This window comes from Astatotilapia calliptera, chromosome 1 (genome assembly GCF_900246225.1).
Source record: "Astatotilapia calliptera chromosome 1, fAstCal1.2, whole genome shotgun sequence".
Taxonomy (NCBI): domain Eukaryota; kingdom Metazoa; phylum Chordata; class Actinopteri; order Cichliformes; family Cichlidae; genus Astatotilapia; species Astatotilapia calliptera.
In genome coordinates this window covers 31916379-31934765 of record NC_039302.1, presented here as the reverse complement: position 1 = coordinate 31934765, position 18387 = coordinate 31916379, and the positions used below count along the sequence as shown (strand labels likewise).

Sequence of the window (18387 nt, the reverse complement as noted above, 5' to 3'; positions counted from 1 at the left end):
CTTTCAACTGCATAAGCTCACTGTGAGAGACCTGAAGTTGCTCTTTGATTGTGTCAGAATGGCACTTCACATGCATCTGACACCCCGAAGAAAGAGTGTGATGACAAACTGAAGCAACTCGAGGGCTTCTGGTATCAATCAAGCCATAAATGGTATGTTGCAAATGTTTATTTTGGGATACTTTGAAAGCACCTGTCGTATATTATTAAGCTCTTAAAAATAAATATCCAAATATAAATAAATAATAATGAATATATAATTTTTATATATTCATTGCTTATTGCTTTCATGTTAAGCTTTTTAGCACATCTATGATTCTCATTTGCAGCTCCAGGATTTTTACTGTTGGATTCTCCCAGAGTAGCTTTGCATGAGTGACAAAAAACAAAATAATAAATTTTTATATTGGGCCTTCATCCGCAGTCTAAAACACAACGTTTGAGCTCCCTCTGCACTCTTTAAACCAGCCCTCTTCTGATTGGCTGCACCTCTCAAACTCAAGAGTGAAAAGCAGGTGGATGTGGTTGCTGTTAAGCCAGAAATATACTCCTGAGATCACAGTTTAAACTGAGAGACCACAATAAATATGTAGAAAATTTAAATTGCCATTATTCTTATGGCATACTCATATTTCTACAAAAAAATGTTCAGCATTAAACCCTTTATTTGTGAATAAAACTGGTTTTAACTACCCAATACCTGATCCTTTTTAGGTTGAATATGACCATGTCAAGAGAATAAAGGCGTTTGAGTGCCTTTAAGTAATTTTTTTTAAAATGCCTTGGAGGTCTTGGATTTTTAATTCCCAAATCCTCTTCAAAAAGCACCTAAAACATTATTTGTATCTAGGAAATGCTCCTCCTCAAACACTCTTCAGTGGATGAATAAGACTTCATCTGCTGTGACCACATTGACATTAGCACAAAGAAAATACACAACATTATTAAAGACACTACCTGGCAGTGTCAAGTCAATGGAAGATTTAAGACAAACTATCAGGAATTCATCTTTTGAGTAAAAATGGTTTACATCCATATATTAGCCAATTTGTTGATCAAATTTCTCTGCTACCTGAAAAATGTGTATTTTGACAGCAAGTCTGGTCAAAGCTAGATTTGCACTTCTGCATTGGATTTTTAACTGATGATATCATCACTTACTGCATAAAATCAAGATGCCACTACTTCAGTATGTGCAGCTGAAGAGGATGGTGTCAGGTGGTACCAAATCTTCACTGGGTGTTTCAACCCTTAAATGCACAACCCTCTAGTTGGCAAGTAAGCAATGGTGTTGAAATCTCTGTCCATCAATTCCAGACCTCAGGCTCACCTCCTGCCATGTCCGACAGCAGGTTCTTTCTGCTGCCTCAAGTCAAATTCTGCGCACAGCTGTTTCAAATCCTCCCCTGATATTATCTGTGAGCACCGTCCATGTAGATCGCACTAGCAAACATCTAAACCAAACTTCCACAATAAACAGCCAATATCTCTTTTTGTACTCCAGGAAAAATAACTGGAACATACAGTACTGCCTCCTTCGCATCTCTGACCAAAAGTCCATCCTCATCTCCACCCACAGAGAGTTCCACAATTGCCCTTTTTATTCTGTTGTAGCCGTGTTATCAGCTGATGGATTAGTCAGTATTGTTTTCACTTTGTGGGTCTGTGAGTGTTTATGCATGTGTCCTCGGGGCAAAATAAGAGACGTAATACAGCATGAACTACAACAAAGGGGGTTCTGGACAATTTTCTAGGTGTTTATACAACTGTCATGGGACAGATGATACCACTGTTTCAGCACAGCAAGAGCAAATCAAAAAACTTTACAGCTATGTGGTTCAGATGAAAATGGAATGCCAGATTCAACAACAGCTGGTATAATACTGTGGTTGCATTTATGCGGAAACATGTCTGATATGGTCTCAGGTCGCATATATAAGCTCCACAACAGCAAGTTAATAATAACAGAAATTTGGGAGAACAGTGGAAGGCAAATGTCACAAGCAAAGTCACATTTAAAGCAAAGTGCCAAGAAAAGATTAACCATAAACTGCTGAAGAGGGAGTGATCGTTCTACAGAGATAAGCTGCGACCACAGATACCTCTAAGTTAGTAGTACATTTAAACTTTCATAGTGTCACACATTTCCAATTTTTATAAAATGATGGATTTCTTGTGTTTAAAATGAACGAACAGTTTAGTGATTTAAATTTTAAGCTAGGAGCTGAAATGATTCCTGCTGGGTTTAGGTAGCCAATTTAAATTTACAGACTGTGAAGGTCAGACAGAAGCGGTACCTTAATGTTATTTCTTTCCCAAAAGCTGTGTCATAACCAATTTCAGACTAGCGTTGTGAGACTGGATAACTTCTACAGTTGCACAGGCTAAGTTCATCTGTCAGAAGGGGCGACAGCCGACTGTGATTAACCCAAACATCAGTGCTCCCGCTGTCGTAATGTAAAATGTGTTCAGTTCCACTCTGCCGTTGCAGTAATGGAGGTGGTGTTCCAGAGTGAGAGTGCAATATATAAATCATCCACCAGTTTGTCTATAAAGATAGAAGTTAAATGGAAGTCACTTTCAGTAACGCATGCTGCAAAGCACACACATACCCACACAACGTGGAGACAGTAAACAGCTTGTTACATCCATGCACTCATCTGAACTAATCAGTAACAAAGTCTTGTTGTTTTGACCAGTAATTACAGTGTCTCTCTGAAAATGCCAAAAAAGAATCCTCAGTCTTCCTAGTCTGCTGATATCTGCTCAACAACATAAAAGGAGCCAGATAAACAAACACACAAACAGCAGGGTCATGTGTGTCAGTATGTGTTATACAACCATAATTTGTCAGTATGTTCCTGCATCAGTGCAGAGACATTCTGCCTGTTTCAAAGGGTCCACTGCCCTCCAGACTCACCAGTGCTGTTGGATCGTTTGTTCCCCAGTAAATTCCATCCTGTAGGCAGTTTGAGGTGGTGTAGGGCCAGTGCCAAACTCTCATCCAGACGCTCACACTCCTGCAGAGGAATCTGACACTCATCCAGCAACAGCGCCCCATCGAGGCCATCAGCCCGGCCCACAGTGCTCACCTGTGTGGAGGGTGATTACAGAGATGAGTCGAGTTTCATAGAGGTTGAAGTGAGCCGTAGACTAATGGGAGCACTCATTTTAAAGCGCTCAGCATGAAAGCATTAACCAAATGCCTTTTGAATAATGAAATATGTTAATGTAGGAAGAAACATCCACATGAGTGTATCAGCGCTAAGCTCGATTTGGGGATGCACTGTTTTGACAAAAAATAAAAAATCATGTTCGGATTTATAAATTGGAACATGTTCCATTAAGTTTGAGTGCCCAAGAAAATTATTTTATCTTGTCCTACTCCTCAGAAAAGCAAACTCATAAAATTTCTATGGGATGATAAACTATGCTGAAAAGAATTCATTAATTGAACGCCAAGAACTGTCAGACATTAGGCCTTGTCAGGAAAGAAACAATAACATGGCAATCTTTTTGTTTAACTGTCACTTTGTACACAGAGCTGTATTACTTGTAACCAGTGGTAACCAATTTTGTTTTCCAGCCCTGTGACAAGCTTCTGTATTTCTATTATTCAACTGATGACATGCAGTAGGAATAGAAATGACTCGTCTTTCTGCTCACCAGGAACTGGGCCATGTCAAACGCCAAATCCTGAACAAAGCTGAATCGATGCTCGGCCAATGGCGCCACGTGAACCAGATGGGATTGTGGCTCCACGGGGACACCTCGGGTGACTGAGCACAAGGTGACCAGCACCACTTCGCAGCAGTCATGAGCTACAAGAGACACAAAAAGCAAGGGTGAGAAGAGAGAAAGAGGGGATTACAGAGAACTGACCTGTGGAGGACAGTACCATAGTGTACAGCATTTTTCACAACGACAAATAGATTATATTGTGTATTTTCAGTGTATGAGATTAAACGTTTCTTTGTTAGGATTAACCCATTTCGGCTATAGATGACTGGCCTTGCTATAAACTCAAGTCATATGAGCTTAAATAATAACAATACAACAATATTTCAACTAAACAATAAAAAATTATTGCCCTAGCTAAAACACTAGTTGCTTGAACTAATTATTTATACTTTATTGATGTACAATGCCAGCTAACTGTAGGGTCTAAGATGTCCTCAGATGCCAGTCTTGCGGAAATTAACTTTAGTTACTTCAGTTACAGAGTATATATATTTCTGTTGATGCAGCCCACACAACTATCACAAATCATCGCAGCAATATTGGCTACTTGCACAGTTCATGTCGCAGGTTTAAAATAGATTCACTGCATGAGGTATAAAATGCATAAACGATATTTCTACGCAAAATTTTTAAACTCATCTGCTGAATTGTGTTCAGTTTTGAGCGTTTTCTTGTTGTGAGACCCAGCTTATGCAGGCTGAATCAATTGAAATATTGGTCACTGACAGTATCTCTAATAGTAAAGTAAACATCGTCAACGCTGTAGTGCCAGAAAACTACACTTTCTGGAGTGGCCACTAGTGGCTGGCAAGAACTATTTTGGTCTCTATGCATACTTTTTGACTACATAGCAACTATACAGTGGGTATACAAACTAGGGCTGTGCGATATGACCAAAATCTCATATCCCGATATAAGAATTCTATCGTCCCGATAACGATATAAATCACAAAAATGTAACATTTTTGTCAATTCTGTGAATCTCGGGCAGCTCGACTTGCGGGAAGTGTTTCCAGCTGCGCGTCATGTAGCTGGAGTCGAGTGTTTTAACAGATGTATGAAACGACACATTTTTAGACATAAGTTGTAACGGCCGCCGTTTTCTTTGTGAGTATTTATTACACGGCGTGCTGCGGGGAAAGGCCTGTTCTAACGTTTGAGTCTAAGGTTTATTTTTTAGCACCTGACGGCTCTTTTTTACTTCTCATCCGTAAATAATCTGCCCTTTCACGTGATTCAGTTTATTTTGAAAAGTCTCAACAGGATCTTGAGCTTTATTGTGAAAGGTTTATGTGGAACATAAACAAGCGGACACGAGATGGTTTTACCGTTGTTGTTGCTAACGACAACGCATAAAAACATGCGCTTGTCCGTCCGTGGTGTGGTTATATTAAATATAAGAGAAAGAGAGAACTTTAAGAAATTAATATAGCCACTACAGTGACCATCAAAACGATGAAAAATATTGCCGTAAAGAGTTTATTTTGCGACACCACGAAACAAACGATATCGTAAAATGAAACGATAGACGTTTTTATATCGTCATCCGATATATATGGTTATATCGAACAGCCCTAATACAAACTCATTTAAAGATGTGCTGTTACAGGCAGCTGCAGTTATTTGCAACAGTAAGCCTTACCTCACTATTTTTGATTCAATGTAATATTAACATAAAATGGTATAAGAAGATTGTATTTCAATTTTTGATGAATGAAAGTTGTTGGGGTTTTGTTACCCTATGAACGAGTCCACGTAGTCACAAAAAGAAAAAACAGTCAAGCATAACTACGTCCACACCACTGTATGTCACTCAGACCCTAATGGGTTTGTGGATGCCGAAAATATAATCAAGGCTTGAGATGGCACCATCTAAAACACTAATGTTGTGGATATCGGGTGACACTGGTTAGCAGCATTCATCTTTTACATATAGTCTATGGTTAAATGGGTCAAATATGATGGAGCGTTAAACCGGGCGCAGAAAGTGATGATGCGGCGATCCCAAAATAATATGTGCTGTAAGCTCAATTTCACATTACCAACGGTCCATGCTGGCTCAGAACAATTAAATAAAAATTATTAACAAGTCAGGTGTTAATGTTATTAGTAACACCTGTACTGTTCTTAGATAAATCAAAATATTGCTTTAATTCAATCTGCTCTAATAAGAGGAAATCAAGCTTAAATTGAACTTTTAAAAAAAGTATCTTTATTCAATTTAATCACTCCATTAATTGAATTTTTTCTCATTTTAGAAGCACTACTTGGATGAAATGGTGAACTAATTTTGTCACAGTAATGAGCTACAAACGAGTGCAGAGCTGCAATGCTGATTTAAATCCTAATTAATACAAATAAATTCACAATATTATTTCACTTAATGGAACATGTGTTAAATTCTTCTGACTAACAGCCATTTACTCACAAGTCACATCGCAAAGACTGAACAAAGCACACTAATGTCCACAGTGGTTTCCATAACTATTGCTTAGGGAGTGGGGCAGTGCCTGTCCCCCGACATGGGAACTCAACCTCACTCTCTGAACCCACTTTCCTCCCCAAGAAACCATAGAGAAATATATTAAGTAGAAATCAATTTATCCATTAATGCATTTGTTCATTTTCTTAACCACTTATTCAAATCTGGGTCACAGGGAACTGGAGCCTACCTCAGCTGGTGAGAAGAGCAACAGGCCCGTCAAATCAATTTAAAAATATAACATTTTTAATCTACTACGTTTTGGTATCATTTACAGTCCGACTAGTTTATCTTCCTTCCTCTGCTCTGGATTTCACCATGTGTAAAGTGTACACGGTGTGTAAAGCCCCTCCTTTTGCCCCACAGTGTATAGTCGAGCAGAGTAGAAAGCCATAAAACAAAGTTACTTGAGTTGAGGACAACTTGATATATTATTGCGGTGGCTCTTTTTTGGCACGGCCCACTTCAGAAGCAGGAAAAAGTACACACAACGCACACCTCACTTTTCATCGGTTATTTACAATGAAAAAAGATTCACTGTTAATTTCTCCTAAACGTGGGTACATGTTATCAGTGCAACTGCACAGACATACTTTTTTGAAGAAAAAAAAAGCCTACATATTTTCCCTAAAAAACAAGAAAACAATCATATTAATTCAAGTTCATTTCACTTTATATTTTTCACCTTGCTGTGCCGCCCCAGTTTTGACATCCTCTGTGTTACTGTAGCAATTGCTTTTTAAAATGTGTTAATTTGGCAAAATAAGATTGAAAAGTTGCTCATTTTTTCAGTTTTGTCTAAAAGAAGAAAACAAAGAGAAAGTCAGGGAACACTGCCATGGTCCATCTGTCCACTCCCAACAAGACGTCAACACACACAGCCAGTTTCAAAACTGATTTCCCACTTGTAGTTATTAAGCATTGCATGAATTCACACATAATTTCTGGAATCTACTCCACGTCACTGTGTGCTCTACAACAAGATCAGCCACATTTGCACGTCTGCAATACCCTTCGTTCTGGGAGAAAACTTTCTGTAACGACAGATCCATATATTTTATAATTTGTCAATGTTGTATGTCGCTACCAACGCAGTCAGAAGGCTACTAGGCAGCTTGATAAATATTATTTGAATCAGAGATATCTTAATCCAAAGCAGTGATTCAGTGAGTTTGCAGTCATTTTCCCAGGTCCCCTGGGAACTCTATCCCGCGACCTAGTTGATCCCTTTAGAGCCCAGAAGGGCCTGATGGAGAAAGCATTGAAGCAAAGCTAATCTGCTGGTAAAGTGACACCAACTCCCTCCCAACTTTAAGCATTAATTTAGTGGAACTCGTACCAAGATAACACAGTTTATAATCCTGCCACTTTTATTTTCCTCTGTGGAACGTGGACCATTGAAGGAAGCAATGACGTCAGTGACATTTCTTATATCATAAGACCAGATTTTATTACATGAACATTTTGGTAGCATAAACCCTTGTTACCACATCCAGAACATGTGACCTCCAGTAAGCTCTGATGTTCCCTAAGAGCTCGAGATTTTTATAATGTAATATTTATTCTTCGAAAGCCCAGATGGTCTGGAATAACTTAATGTCATAGCTGATTCCTCTTGTGCTCTGATCAGTCAGTGACTGAAAATATTCAATTAACATGAACTCTGGTCACAGGGTCACAGCTGCATTGCAGTTTTGACTACCTACTTTGTATGTGCAGAGATCTCTGACTTTTTCTATCAAGGTTTCCTGTTGATTCTTGTTTATTTTCCAAGAAAAAGCACAGAAAATCAATTCAGACCAAATATGTTCCATTTTGCAAGTAGAAAAAGTGGGAAAAGCTCCAAGAGGAGTGATAAATGGGATAGACTCTAGAAAGTGAAGTGATTCCTCTTTCTCCAAAACAAAACATTAGTTTAAAATGAGGACAGCGGTAGCAGATGATTAATCTTTTTTTTCTCCTTCCTGGTTTAACACCTCTTTTAATATTAATTTGGGATGCAGCACATGATGAATACAGAAGAATTTAAAACCACCTTTTAAGATAATGTTCAAACTTTTCCTCAGTTCTTCTGAAGCACTGCTACTACGTTTTGACTCAAATACACAAATACAATACAAGTGATCTGCCATAAAGTCGACTTTTATGATGGCTATAAAGGTTTAGAAATGAGGTCAAATTACTGGGGGTGCTCTTTCATGTATGTAAATGCTGATACTGTACTGAATTACAATAAAGTGGACAGGTGCTAAAGTAAAGTGACAAGTAAGGGGATAAAATACATTTACTTTGTTAGATAGACAAGTTCAGTTGCTTCTTAATGCAAATATTTACTTAGTCAATCATGAGGAAATGCAACTCAATGCATTTATGCATGTAGACATGGTCAAGACAACCTGCTGAAGTTCAAACTGAGTGTCAGAAAGGTGATTTAGGTGATTTTGAACATGGTTGTTCAAAATGGGCTGGTCTGATTATTTCAGAAACTGTTGATCTACTAGGATTTTCCCACAAAACCATCTCTAGGGTTTATATAGAATGGTAAGTAAAATATAAAGCGAGCAGCAGTTCTCTGGGCAAAAGAGCATCGCTGCATGTGAAATGCATTAAACCTTGAAGCAGATGGGCTATAGCAGCAGAGAGCCAAACTGGGTGCCAGTCCTGTCAGTTAAGAAACTGGTCAGAATTGGTGTAAACATAACAAAAGCAAACATCCTCCCTTTTATCAATGATTCGGGCTCTTCTTGGCAGACTCAGGGCTCTTTAGTAACAGCTGAGCATCAAACACCACAGCCTACCCATGTTTTGTTGCTGTCCATCCCTTTATGACCACAACATACACCTTTTTCTGAAGGCTCTTTTCAGCAGGATAAGATGTTCTGCCAGAAAGCTCAAATCAACTCAGCTCCAACTGGTTCCTTGAACACGACAATGAGTTCACCATACTTAAATAGTTTCCACAGGCACAAGATCTCAATCTAACAGAGCACTTGTGGTGTGGATGTGGTGGAATGTATCGCGGATGTAACTATGTGATGCTGTCATGCCAGTGTGAGCCAAAATCTCCATTTGCTGACACAGACGTAACATCTTGATGAATTTACGTCAGCAGTTCTTAAGGCATGAGGCGGCCCAACGAGATACTAACAAAACATTCCTAAATAAAACAGCTGGTGCACTTTCATAGAGCATCAGCTTTAGTTGTTAATAATCCAGGCTAATCTTATTTAAAAGTGTCTGCAAACACAGTCTCTAACAAATATTAAATGCTGTAGGTGGAGCTGCCATCCTTTGGGTGCTAGTAAGCTGCAAGGCATTGTGGGTACGATGGCTTACCGGGACACAAAGCCTGCAAGGTGTCATGACTGCTTCTCAGGGTGCTGGTCAGGTGCCTCTGTGTACTGCCAGCGAACAGCAGGAAGTAGTCCACGCCCTCCTCACTACCAGCCAGCTCGTCATCACTGAGCTGTACTGTGATAACACAATGACCCTGCAGAGGCACGCAGACGAAACGTTAGGAGGGAAAAGGAAAAACAGAAAGAGACAAAAAGAAAAGACATGTTTATAACATGAAATGGGCACATTATCATCCACCTGCAGATGCCTGCAGTCTAACTCAGCCCTCTTCTCAGTGGCCTACATGTCTTGGTTCATCTACTTAGCCATAGATACCAATCTAACGCCATCAAGTCAGTGTAATTCAATCACTGTCTGTCACTTTAGATGCATTTATTGGCTGCAGTACCAGGTGTGAACTAGACTCTGGACAAGTGGATACCAGATTTTAAGAGTGAATAATAGTGCGTGCGGAGACTCCTGATCTTCTTAGCACCGCAGTTGTTTACAGCAATTACATTAACGCCTCAAATTAAATATGGTAATGTTTGTTTGCTGATGAAATGTTACACACCACATCATTAACAAAGAAACAAGCAGACAACATGGAGGAGCAGCTGGACTTCTGCAAAACAGTGTGAGCACAGTCACCATCAGAGAACAGCACAACAAGACAAAGAAGCACATTCAGCTTAGAAATCTAATACAATATCACAACAACAACTAAAACAAAAGTCTTTAAAAAAAAGAAATTTGAATAAACAGTCTTCTCATGTAAGCTGGATTTCCTATTAGCCCTTTTTTGTTAGAACATTACAAATAAAAATATACGTAATGAAATAAACACCACAGTGTAAGCTAAGCAGCTAAATAGGTTCAGGATGGTACTAAAAACACAGCCTGGTCAGTGTAAAAACTATGCTGTTTGTCCTTTTTCATGTATTCTGCATCATCAGCAGGTGCAGATGCTAAGTTTGTGCCTTGGGGTTCAGCATTGCCATGGCTCTTTTAGTACGCAGGATTTTGTTTTTCCACCATTAAATGCTTCCAACCAGAAATTACAGGTGAAATTTAACTTATAACTGGTATTTATTGTACACTGCCACTGGCCAATAAACTAAATAAAATAAAATAAACCAAACCATCAATTTGTCTACACATTTTCTTAATACATTTAAAGGTACAGTTTTAGTGACAATTGGCTGATTTGTGACAGAGCATCAATGTGTCATCTGAGGACACTGAGGAGGAGAAATAGTAACAAAAAATAGGGATATTGTTCAGAATTAGCTGCTTTCCACTGTAGGACTGCAGCTTCTTGACATGGAGGAGGGATAATGGGACATTTCAACCCACTTAATCTGGCCACCGTTGCAGTCTTTTTACTGGCCTCGTCCAACGTGAGCAGTCTGTCGTGACGATCTGAGCTTAACGGGGTTAAAGGTGTCTCCTCCTTCTCTTATAAAATGGGAGCCTCCGGGCCATGTTCCTCGCAGGCGGATATCAGCAGGTGGACAGCAGCGAGGCAAACCAGCAACCCCAACATTGCAAGGTCTCTGTTTGGCAAGCCACTACTGATGCTTAACAATGTGAGGGGGCAAAATGTGCTCAAAGACAACCACATAGCCCAGAGGCCATACAGCCAGAAAAAAAGCCTTCAGTAACCTTCAGACAACCAGGACTGCGCACAATGTAAAGGGTGTAGGCTTTTCTATGCACAGCCAGTATCAGTTTTAAAAAGCAGAGTCACTGAAGTAAATGAGTAGTAGATGGGAGGAAGCCAGCAGGCATGACATTTTCTCCATTAAAAACTCATCTCTTATCCTGAGCCCAGATTGGAAATTAGGGCTTGGTGCTATTGAAAGGATTGGTACCTCAGAGGATTTGTGAGTTTGTACTCCATGTGAAAATGAAAACGTATTAGTGTGAAATAAGTTCCACATTTTCACAACGAACAAAAGAGAAGCAAATGGAGAAATGGTTTTCTCTCCATCGCTGGAGGCGAGTGGGAAATTACCTCAGTCTGAATACCACTCTGCTGCTTTTTGACACAATAGGTGCTCAGATTTCTTAAAGCAGCCCACCAAAATCTCCTTATTCCACCAAAGTTAATACCCACCTTTGTAAATAACATTATAAGCGATTGATAATTTCCTAACAAAGAAAAACACTTTAAAGGGGACAAAATAAATAGCACAAATCTTAGAATATTCAATCTTGGTGTTTGAAATTCAATTATTTAAACAGAAGAAAATTACAGCATAGATCTGAATGATCAGATCAACCAGATCTGATCAGTTCCAGTACTTCAAATATGTCGGCAGGAGGTGGGAGTGAAGGTGAAGGTGAAAAGCCAGAGATGTGAAACATCTGCTGGAGAAGGGAGGAAACGAGCACACAGAAGCCCCACAATAAAACTAACCCTGCTGACATTAAGTTTTCAAAACAACAGTAATTAAAATGGGAAAAAGGAAATATTGCAGTGACTCTCCAGCTTAATATAGAAAAACAAACCTGTGGTTTTAAAGCGGTGCTCAAATGCATGTCTTTCAGCCACACTGTATGACTGTGCTCTCTGCTGGTTATAAGTACTTAACTAAGTGACCTGCTGGGGTATTGACCTGCTAATCATGGAGCTTCAATAGGGAACAGGCAGCTTTTAAGCAGCATCAAAAGCACAGCTGGAGACTATGAACCCAACCCCCTCTTTTTAAATATGCATATACGTGTAGCCTTTTCCACACATCCTGCTGCAGCGCTGGTTTCATCTGTCCAGGTAAGGTAAGGCTTGGTTTTAAGCATTTGCATATACTGTTACGACTTCACACTGATAATTATTTTTAAACTTATATTGAAATTTTAGTGATTGTTCACTTAACTCAGGCTTTGTTTCTTACTACAGGCAGCTCTATCCTTCACTTCACCACCCAAACTAATTGTCACTTGTTACTTAAATCCAATAGATCTTCATTTGTATCTTTTTGTGCACTCTGTCACATGAAATCTGCGATAACAACACATTTTTTAAAAACAACAACAAAAAAAACATCCTTTAATGATGTTCATTAAAAAGTTAGCCTCAAAGTTTATGGGTGTAATTGCTTGTCATTGTGATTCATCCTTCGTGGTATTAAGCCATTTTTATTTTTACAAGCAACTAAAGCCAACTCAACATGAGACCCTTCTTTTGGAAGCCATATATTGCAACCTTTTGCATGGTTTACCCCTTGCTGCTTTTGTTCCCAACATACAATTTCAAAGCCAATTTACGGAGCAAAACCGGCCCCTGTTTACACACTAACATGAAACATTGGCAGAGCAAATTAAGCAACCCACAACTTACAAGTCTGCTGACATACAGAGCATCCCTTGTCCCTTCAGGAGGTAAACATGCACCAAGCAGCATTCTTCATGCAATGAAATGTTTGTATTGCCAATATGTGAACTGACTGCAGCATAATCTAAAAAATTAGAGCTTCACAAACGGTGTAACTAGCAGATCATCAGAGTTAGCAAGTAAGCTAATGTTAGCTAGGATAATGTATATTAAACCTAGTTGTATCAAATGAAACCCTTCTGGCCAAATATTAATGTCAGTAAAACTGGGGCAAAACTTCTTTTAGCCAGAAATTCGTGGAGCAAAATACCAGCATGACTAAGGCGTAAGGAAGTCCTGTGACTGACTGACTGTTTACGTTATTACAAATGTTACAAACAAACCATTGCCACATTCACGCAGCAAGGGACGGGATTTTTGGGATATTAATTTATACAAAAAAAATATAATAGTTTATGCAGCTATTTTAATTCTAATCTAAAAGACCCCCCCCCCCCCCCCTTATTTTTCCTGTAGTCTGGTTTAATGTGCTATTAAAACATTAACAAAAAATAAACCTATAAACTGTTTGCCCACAAAAAAAAAAGAAGAAAAAAAGAAACTGCTCAAATTTACCATCCGTCAGACCAAGAAAAGCTGTTTTGTGTGGGACGCCTTTAAATAAGAACAAAAATGTGAAATATCACGCAGGCTACTCCAGGTGAAGCTAACATGTCACACTGATTTTAGAGCAGTCTGCTCTGGGGGACAATCTTTGGGCAATAATCCTAATACTATACTGCCAACAGTGAAAATCAGAAAGTATTTTTGCCTGAAATGTCCAACCCTGAGGTTGCTTTACTGCTTGATATAGATACAGGCAATGTAACAAATAGGTCACAAAAGCTAAACCAGATAACTTCACCAGTTAATGTCATTCATGATACTAACTTGTGTACTGTGTCAAATGGTATTGAATTTAGCAGCATGCACATAACAGTGCAAAGTAAATGTGTATGTATGTATGACCCACAGCCCACAGTAGCAGCCAAGAGCAATACAACACTGGCTGTTAGCTATCAATCTGTAATCTCCCAGCATGTGCAGCTTTATCATTTCAAAGTCAATTTTGTCTTTATTATGCTAATAATCAAGAAATCACTATGGCGGTCTCTTTATTGCTTTGAAAACTAAGTACTCACAGGACAGCTTATAGAACTCCCTTTATAACTTGAAGTTATCAGTTCCTGTATCATTTTATTAGGCTCTCGTATCTTTGTGGGGAAATGTTGACCGACTCTTCTTTACAGCTTAGCTTTATGCATACCTTAACGTCCCACAACAACATTTCAGCCCGACTGAGGTCTGCACTTTGGGCGATTGCAACACTTTTCTTTTTCAGCTATTCTGTTGTAAATTTGCTACTGTGTTTGGGATCATTTTCAGCCAAGCTATAGCTGTCTGACAGCTGGCCTCACATTTGACTAGAATACTTTGGTACATAGAAGAATTCACAGCTCACTCCATGACTGCAAAGTGCTCAGATCCTTAGACTGCAAAAAAGCCCGAGTTATCAACCATCAACCACTGCACTTAACAACTGGTAGGAAGAGCTGATATGCTGTGTTTGGTTTGGTTGGCACTGTTTATTATGGACAAACATCTCCAAATTGGCAAACATCTTGCAAGTTTGCACACCTAAGCCATGCTGCCATATTTGTTTCAGAAAAAAGAGGCGTTCTTCAGGTAACCCTTTCATACAATTGCTCATTCTGTTTGTAACTACAATGTCACAAACTGGCTTATGTGCAGTTTTTCTGAGCATTACACAGACCCAACTTCTGGTGAATTTCCTGAGATGTCCAGTCTGGAAAGATTGTCCCGCTGTGTTAAAACATGTCTGAATGTTCAGAGATTGGCAAACGGCTAAAGCGTCTGTTTTTACAGAGATGGTCATTCTTGCAGATGGTTAGTTAATCACGTGCTGATTAGCAGCACCTGGCTACTACTTACCCTCTTAATTCCTACTTCATAGAGTGAAAACGTTCCTTTTTCTCATGACTACACATGAAAGCCAGTACATAAAACAGTCCGACATACTTCATGACAGTGTGTGTACGTCTCGTAACCATTTTGGCTGTATTGATACATGCCATGTCAATATGCCAGCTATAGAATGTTGGCTGCAATTCATTTAAAGGCTCTGGATGCCATTAAAAAAATAGTATAATTGTAGTTATCCAGAGAAGCTTTAACCTGGAGACAATAACCAAGCAGTCAGTTCACAGGTTCAGCCCATGTAACTGGTACCATGCCCACAGTCACGCATGCTGTGTTAACCACTGAACCCCTACCTGCTTATTTAATTGTAAGCCGCTCTGGAAACATTGTCTGCTAAATGCCAAGAATGTAAATAGCATGTTTACTCACAGCTAGAACAACAGAGTCTCGCTGTTATGGAAAGAAAACTCATTTTGTTAAGAACACCCACAACTAATCCCCTGCCTAACAAATCATGTAACCCTCTCCCAGCGCTCGCTAAAATAAAATCAGCCCTTACTCAATTTCTTTACCCATAACATGCTCATTAAGAATCCTTCTGAGGACAAAGTAATATTGCAAGAATATCAAGGCCTTGACCTCTGTTCTTCTCAGAATATGTAACTTCTAGATTTAGTTCTACACTTATAGACTGGGGCTGCCATTTCATCTAGAAGGTAGAGCCCATGAACTATATCTTTTTTTTTTCTTTTTCTTTTTTTAACGATACAATTACAGGCTGGCTACTTAACCCCTATGAGCTATCTCACTGTGAACTGCTGTGATAAGTTTCTAAAATCTGATGTCTAATGAGGCCTGACTGCCTGCCTGGTTCCACTGAGGAGTTTGAGTGTAAATCACAGATAAGGTTGTCTGGGTGGTTAATGTGTGAGCCAGTATAGCCTTTAGAGAGGCACACATACACAAACACACACATCCCTCACTTATCTCATTTCCTATGTGCCTTCTACACCTGCCAGTGATAGGAGACCAGTGTAACCACTAAGATCAACTCAGAAACTCCCCTCAAAACACAAACCTCATTAAATATTTATCAAATAGTGCAGAAACCCCAGTAGAACTCAAAGACATTTTAACTCTACCTGGAAGTCCATTTTGGACGCAATTCAAAAGTCAGTAATTAAGAGTTATAAATGAGCTATAAATGGAAATTTTTAATATTAAGGGATTGCATATATCACTGACATGTACCAATCAGTTTGAAGTGGTGCATGTAACCATATCTATATTAGGTTTTGTAGTTTAATTACAGATACTGAGTTATCTGTAAAACCAAGGTTGTATAAAGTGGGTTTAAATTTACTTTAAAATACTAAATGACGCAAATGTGGCTTATCCTCCTTAAGCGATGCACACTCAAAATAAAGATTATAATTCCCTCCCTTAAATAAAGACTACTCTTTTTTAAGCAAGTTTGCAGAATTGCTATTCATTTATTTTATTTAGTTTTTTTTAAGTAAAGCCAAGTTATCTGTTTTTACACCATTATGCAAACTCACCATCTCCAAAACAACAATAGCAGCTAAAAGGATCATGAAATTGATTGAACTTAAAAGGAGGAGTGAGTGGAAAAAGCCATATGGCCTGATCAGCAATATAAGCAACAATGCAAAGCGTTACATTTACAAGTTGAACACCAGCTGTGTTGCCAAGCTTTAGGCAGCGACAATGAAAGTAGCTAGAAAACTGCTGACATAACCCACATGATATGCCACACAGTTCGGCAATCTGAGACGACCTCAGCAACAAGCTACATCTCATCTACTTGATCTACCTCACGTGACTTCGCTGAAGCAAAACACACAGGTGCCTCGCTCCAAAGGACGGGACAAAGGACCGAGAATGACAAGAGACTCAAGCAAGCAGCAAGCTCCAGGGTTAAAAAGTTAAGCCATTGTGTAGTGGCCGCTTGAGACCATCTTCAAGAGTCACTCCCAACAGACTCCAATGTCCAGCTCGTTCATTTGTACCCAAATATGGTTTTAATATGTCCAAACGTGCTAACTTCGTGCTCCAAAAATCAACATAGCAATGATCAAAATGCCCACACTGAGCATCACAATGGCTATGTCCGTCATTTAGAAACAGTGTCTCGCCACGTTTTCGCCAGCTAGTTTATTCCAGCAGACAACTGCACAGAAATTTGTAATGATTAGCATACAGCACCTTTAGCTATTGTTTTATGTAGTCACAAATGGAAAACGTCTCTACGCAAAGGATATCAGGGGCAACATACTCAACCTGCAGCCTTGACATCCCAAACATTCGTCAATGCGGTTAAAATATGAATGAATTGATGAATATATAAAAACCTACTTCTGGCTGCTCACAAGGGCTCGCCACAGCGGGGAGCTCTGCATGTTTGATTTGGCTGAATTTTTTATGCCGGATGCTCTTCCTGATGCAACCCTAAAGGCATTCGTATCTCCTCGTCAATAAAAAAACAGTATGACTATGAATGGCTATGATCAACTTATCATGAACAAAGGGATGTTTGGAAAGCTGGTTGTCTTTGAGAATGTTCATCTATTTATCTCTGTAACGTTGACATAATAACAGGTGGTTAAGATACCTATGTACTTCAAAGCTACACAACACTAGGTTAGGGTATTCCTGATGTGTATCTCTTCAAAAATGAATGGATCAAAGAAGACACTTCCAGGAGTGAAAGGTTTTATTCTGACTGAAGCCACAGTGCTTAAATGTTATTTAAAAAATTGATTAAAAATTACTTTTATGCTGTCTTGTAATATTTCTTGTCATTCACTTCCTACTCAGTTATGTGGGTCTATTTTCTTTCTTTTTCATCATCAGTGTGTCAACATGCAAAATGATGACCTCAGACATAAAAGCGGACAGTAAAAACAGTATAGACCATTTTCCAGTCAGCAAACATTAAACATTTAGTTCATTTGCATGCAGTCCAGCATGCTCTCCACTATCTGGTCCTGCACACCCACACAGCTGTTTTCAGTTGTTCCTGTTAATTAGACCTGTTATCAGGTGGAGAGGTGGAAATCAAGAACTGACATTCCAGGCATTATATGAGATCATCAAACCATGTAAACAAATACTGATAAAGAATTACGGTTTCCCGGCCTAACGGGTTCAACAGATCGAGCGCCTTCACCACCACACCTACACAGCACGTGAATGCAGAAGCGTTAAAAGAAAAAATAATTATGTGAACTGGAACAACAGCTTTGCTGCTAGTGTTGTGTGATTATGTGATACTTACATACAATGGAGCTTGCTGTGGATTGAGTTTCATGTCCCTGGACACTGTAAAAAGAAGAACAAATTAAGGGTTACAACTCTAATTAGGCATCTATATTGTAATATAAAACAAAATCATGTCTTAAAGCGGTACTAAAACCTGTCTGGCCGTTAAGGGCACCGCAGCAAGCTGTAAACACAATATTATCCTATCAACAATTTGTAAAACCGATATT

The 18387-nt window shown here is 39.1% G+C and overlaps 1 protein-coding gene across 10 annotated transcripts in view; it reads right to left on the bottom strand.

The window, feature by feature from the left end:
* The window catches only part of akap13 (A-kinase anchoring protein 13), a 122134-nt gene that overhangs the window by 84055 nt on the left and 19692 nt on the right, over positions 1-18387 (bottom strand). For all 10 annotated transcript variants that reach the window (XM_026174697.1, XM_026174621.1, XM_026174648.1 and 7 more), the window contains exons 2-5: positions 18174-18217; positions 9559-9712; positions 3666-3820; positions 2920-3091 (exon numbers count right to left, since the gene is read on the bottom strand). In XM_026174697.1, coding sequence (XP_026030482.1) covers positions 2920-3091; positions 3666-3820; positions 9559-9712; positions 18174-18206 — 514 coding nt within the window. In that variant the 5' untranslated portion in view covers positions 18207-18217. The remainder of the gene's footprint in view (positions 1-2919; positions 3092-3665; positions 3821-9558; positions 9713-18173; positions 18218-18387) is intronic.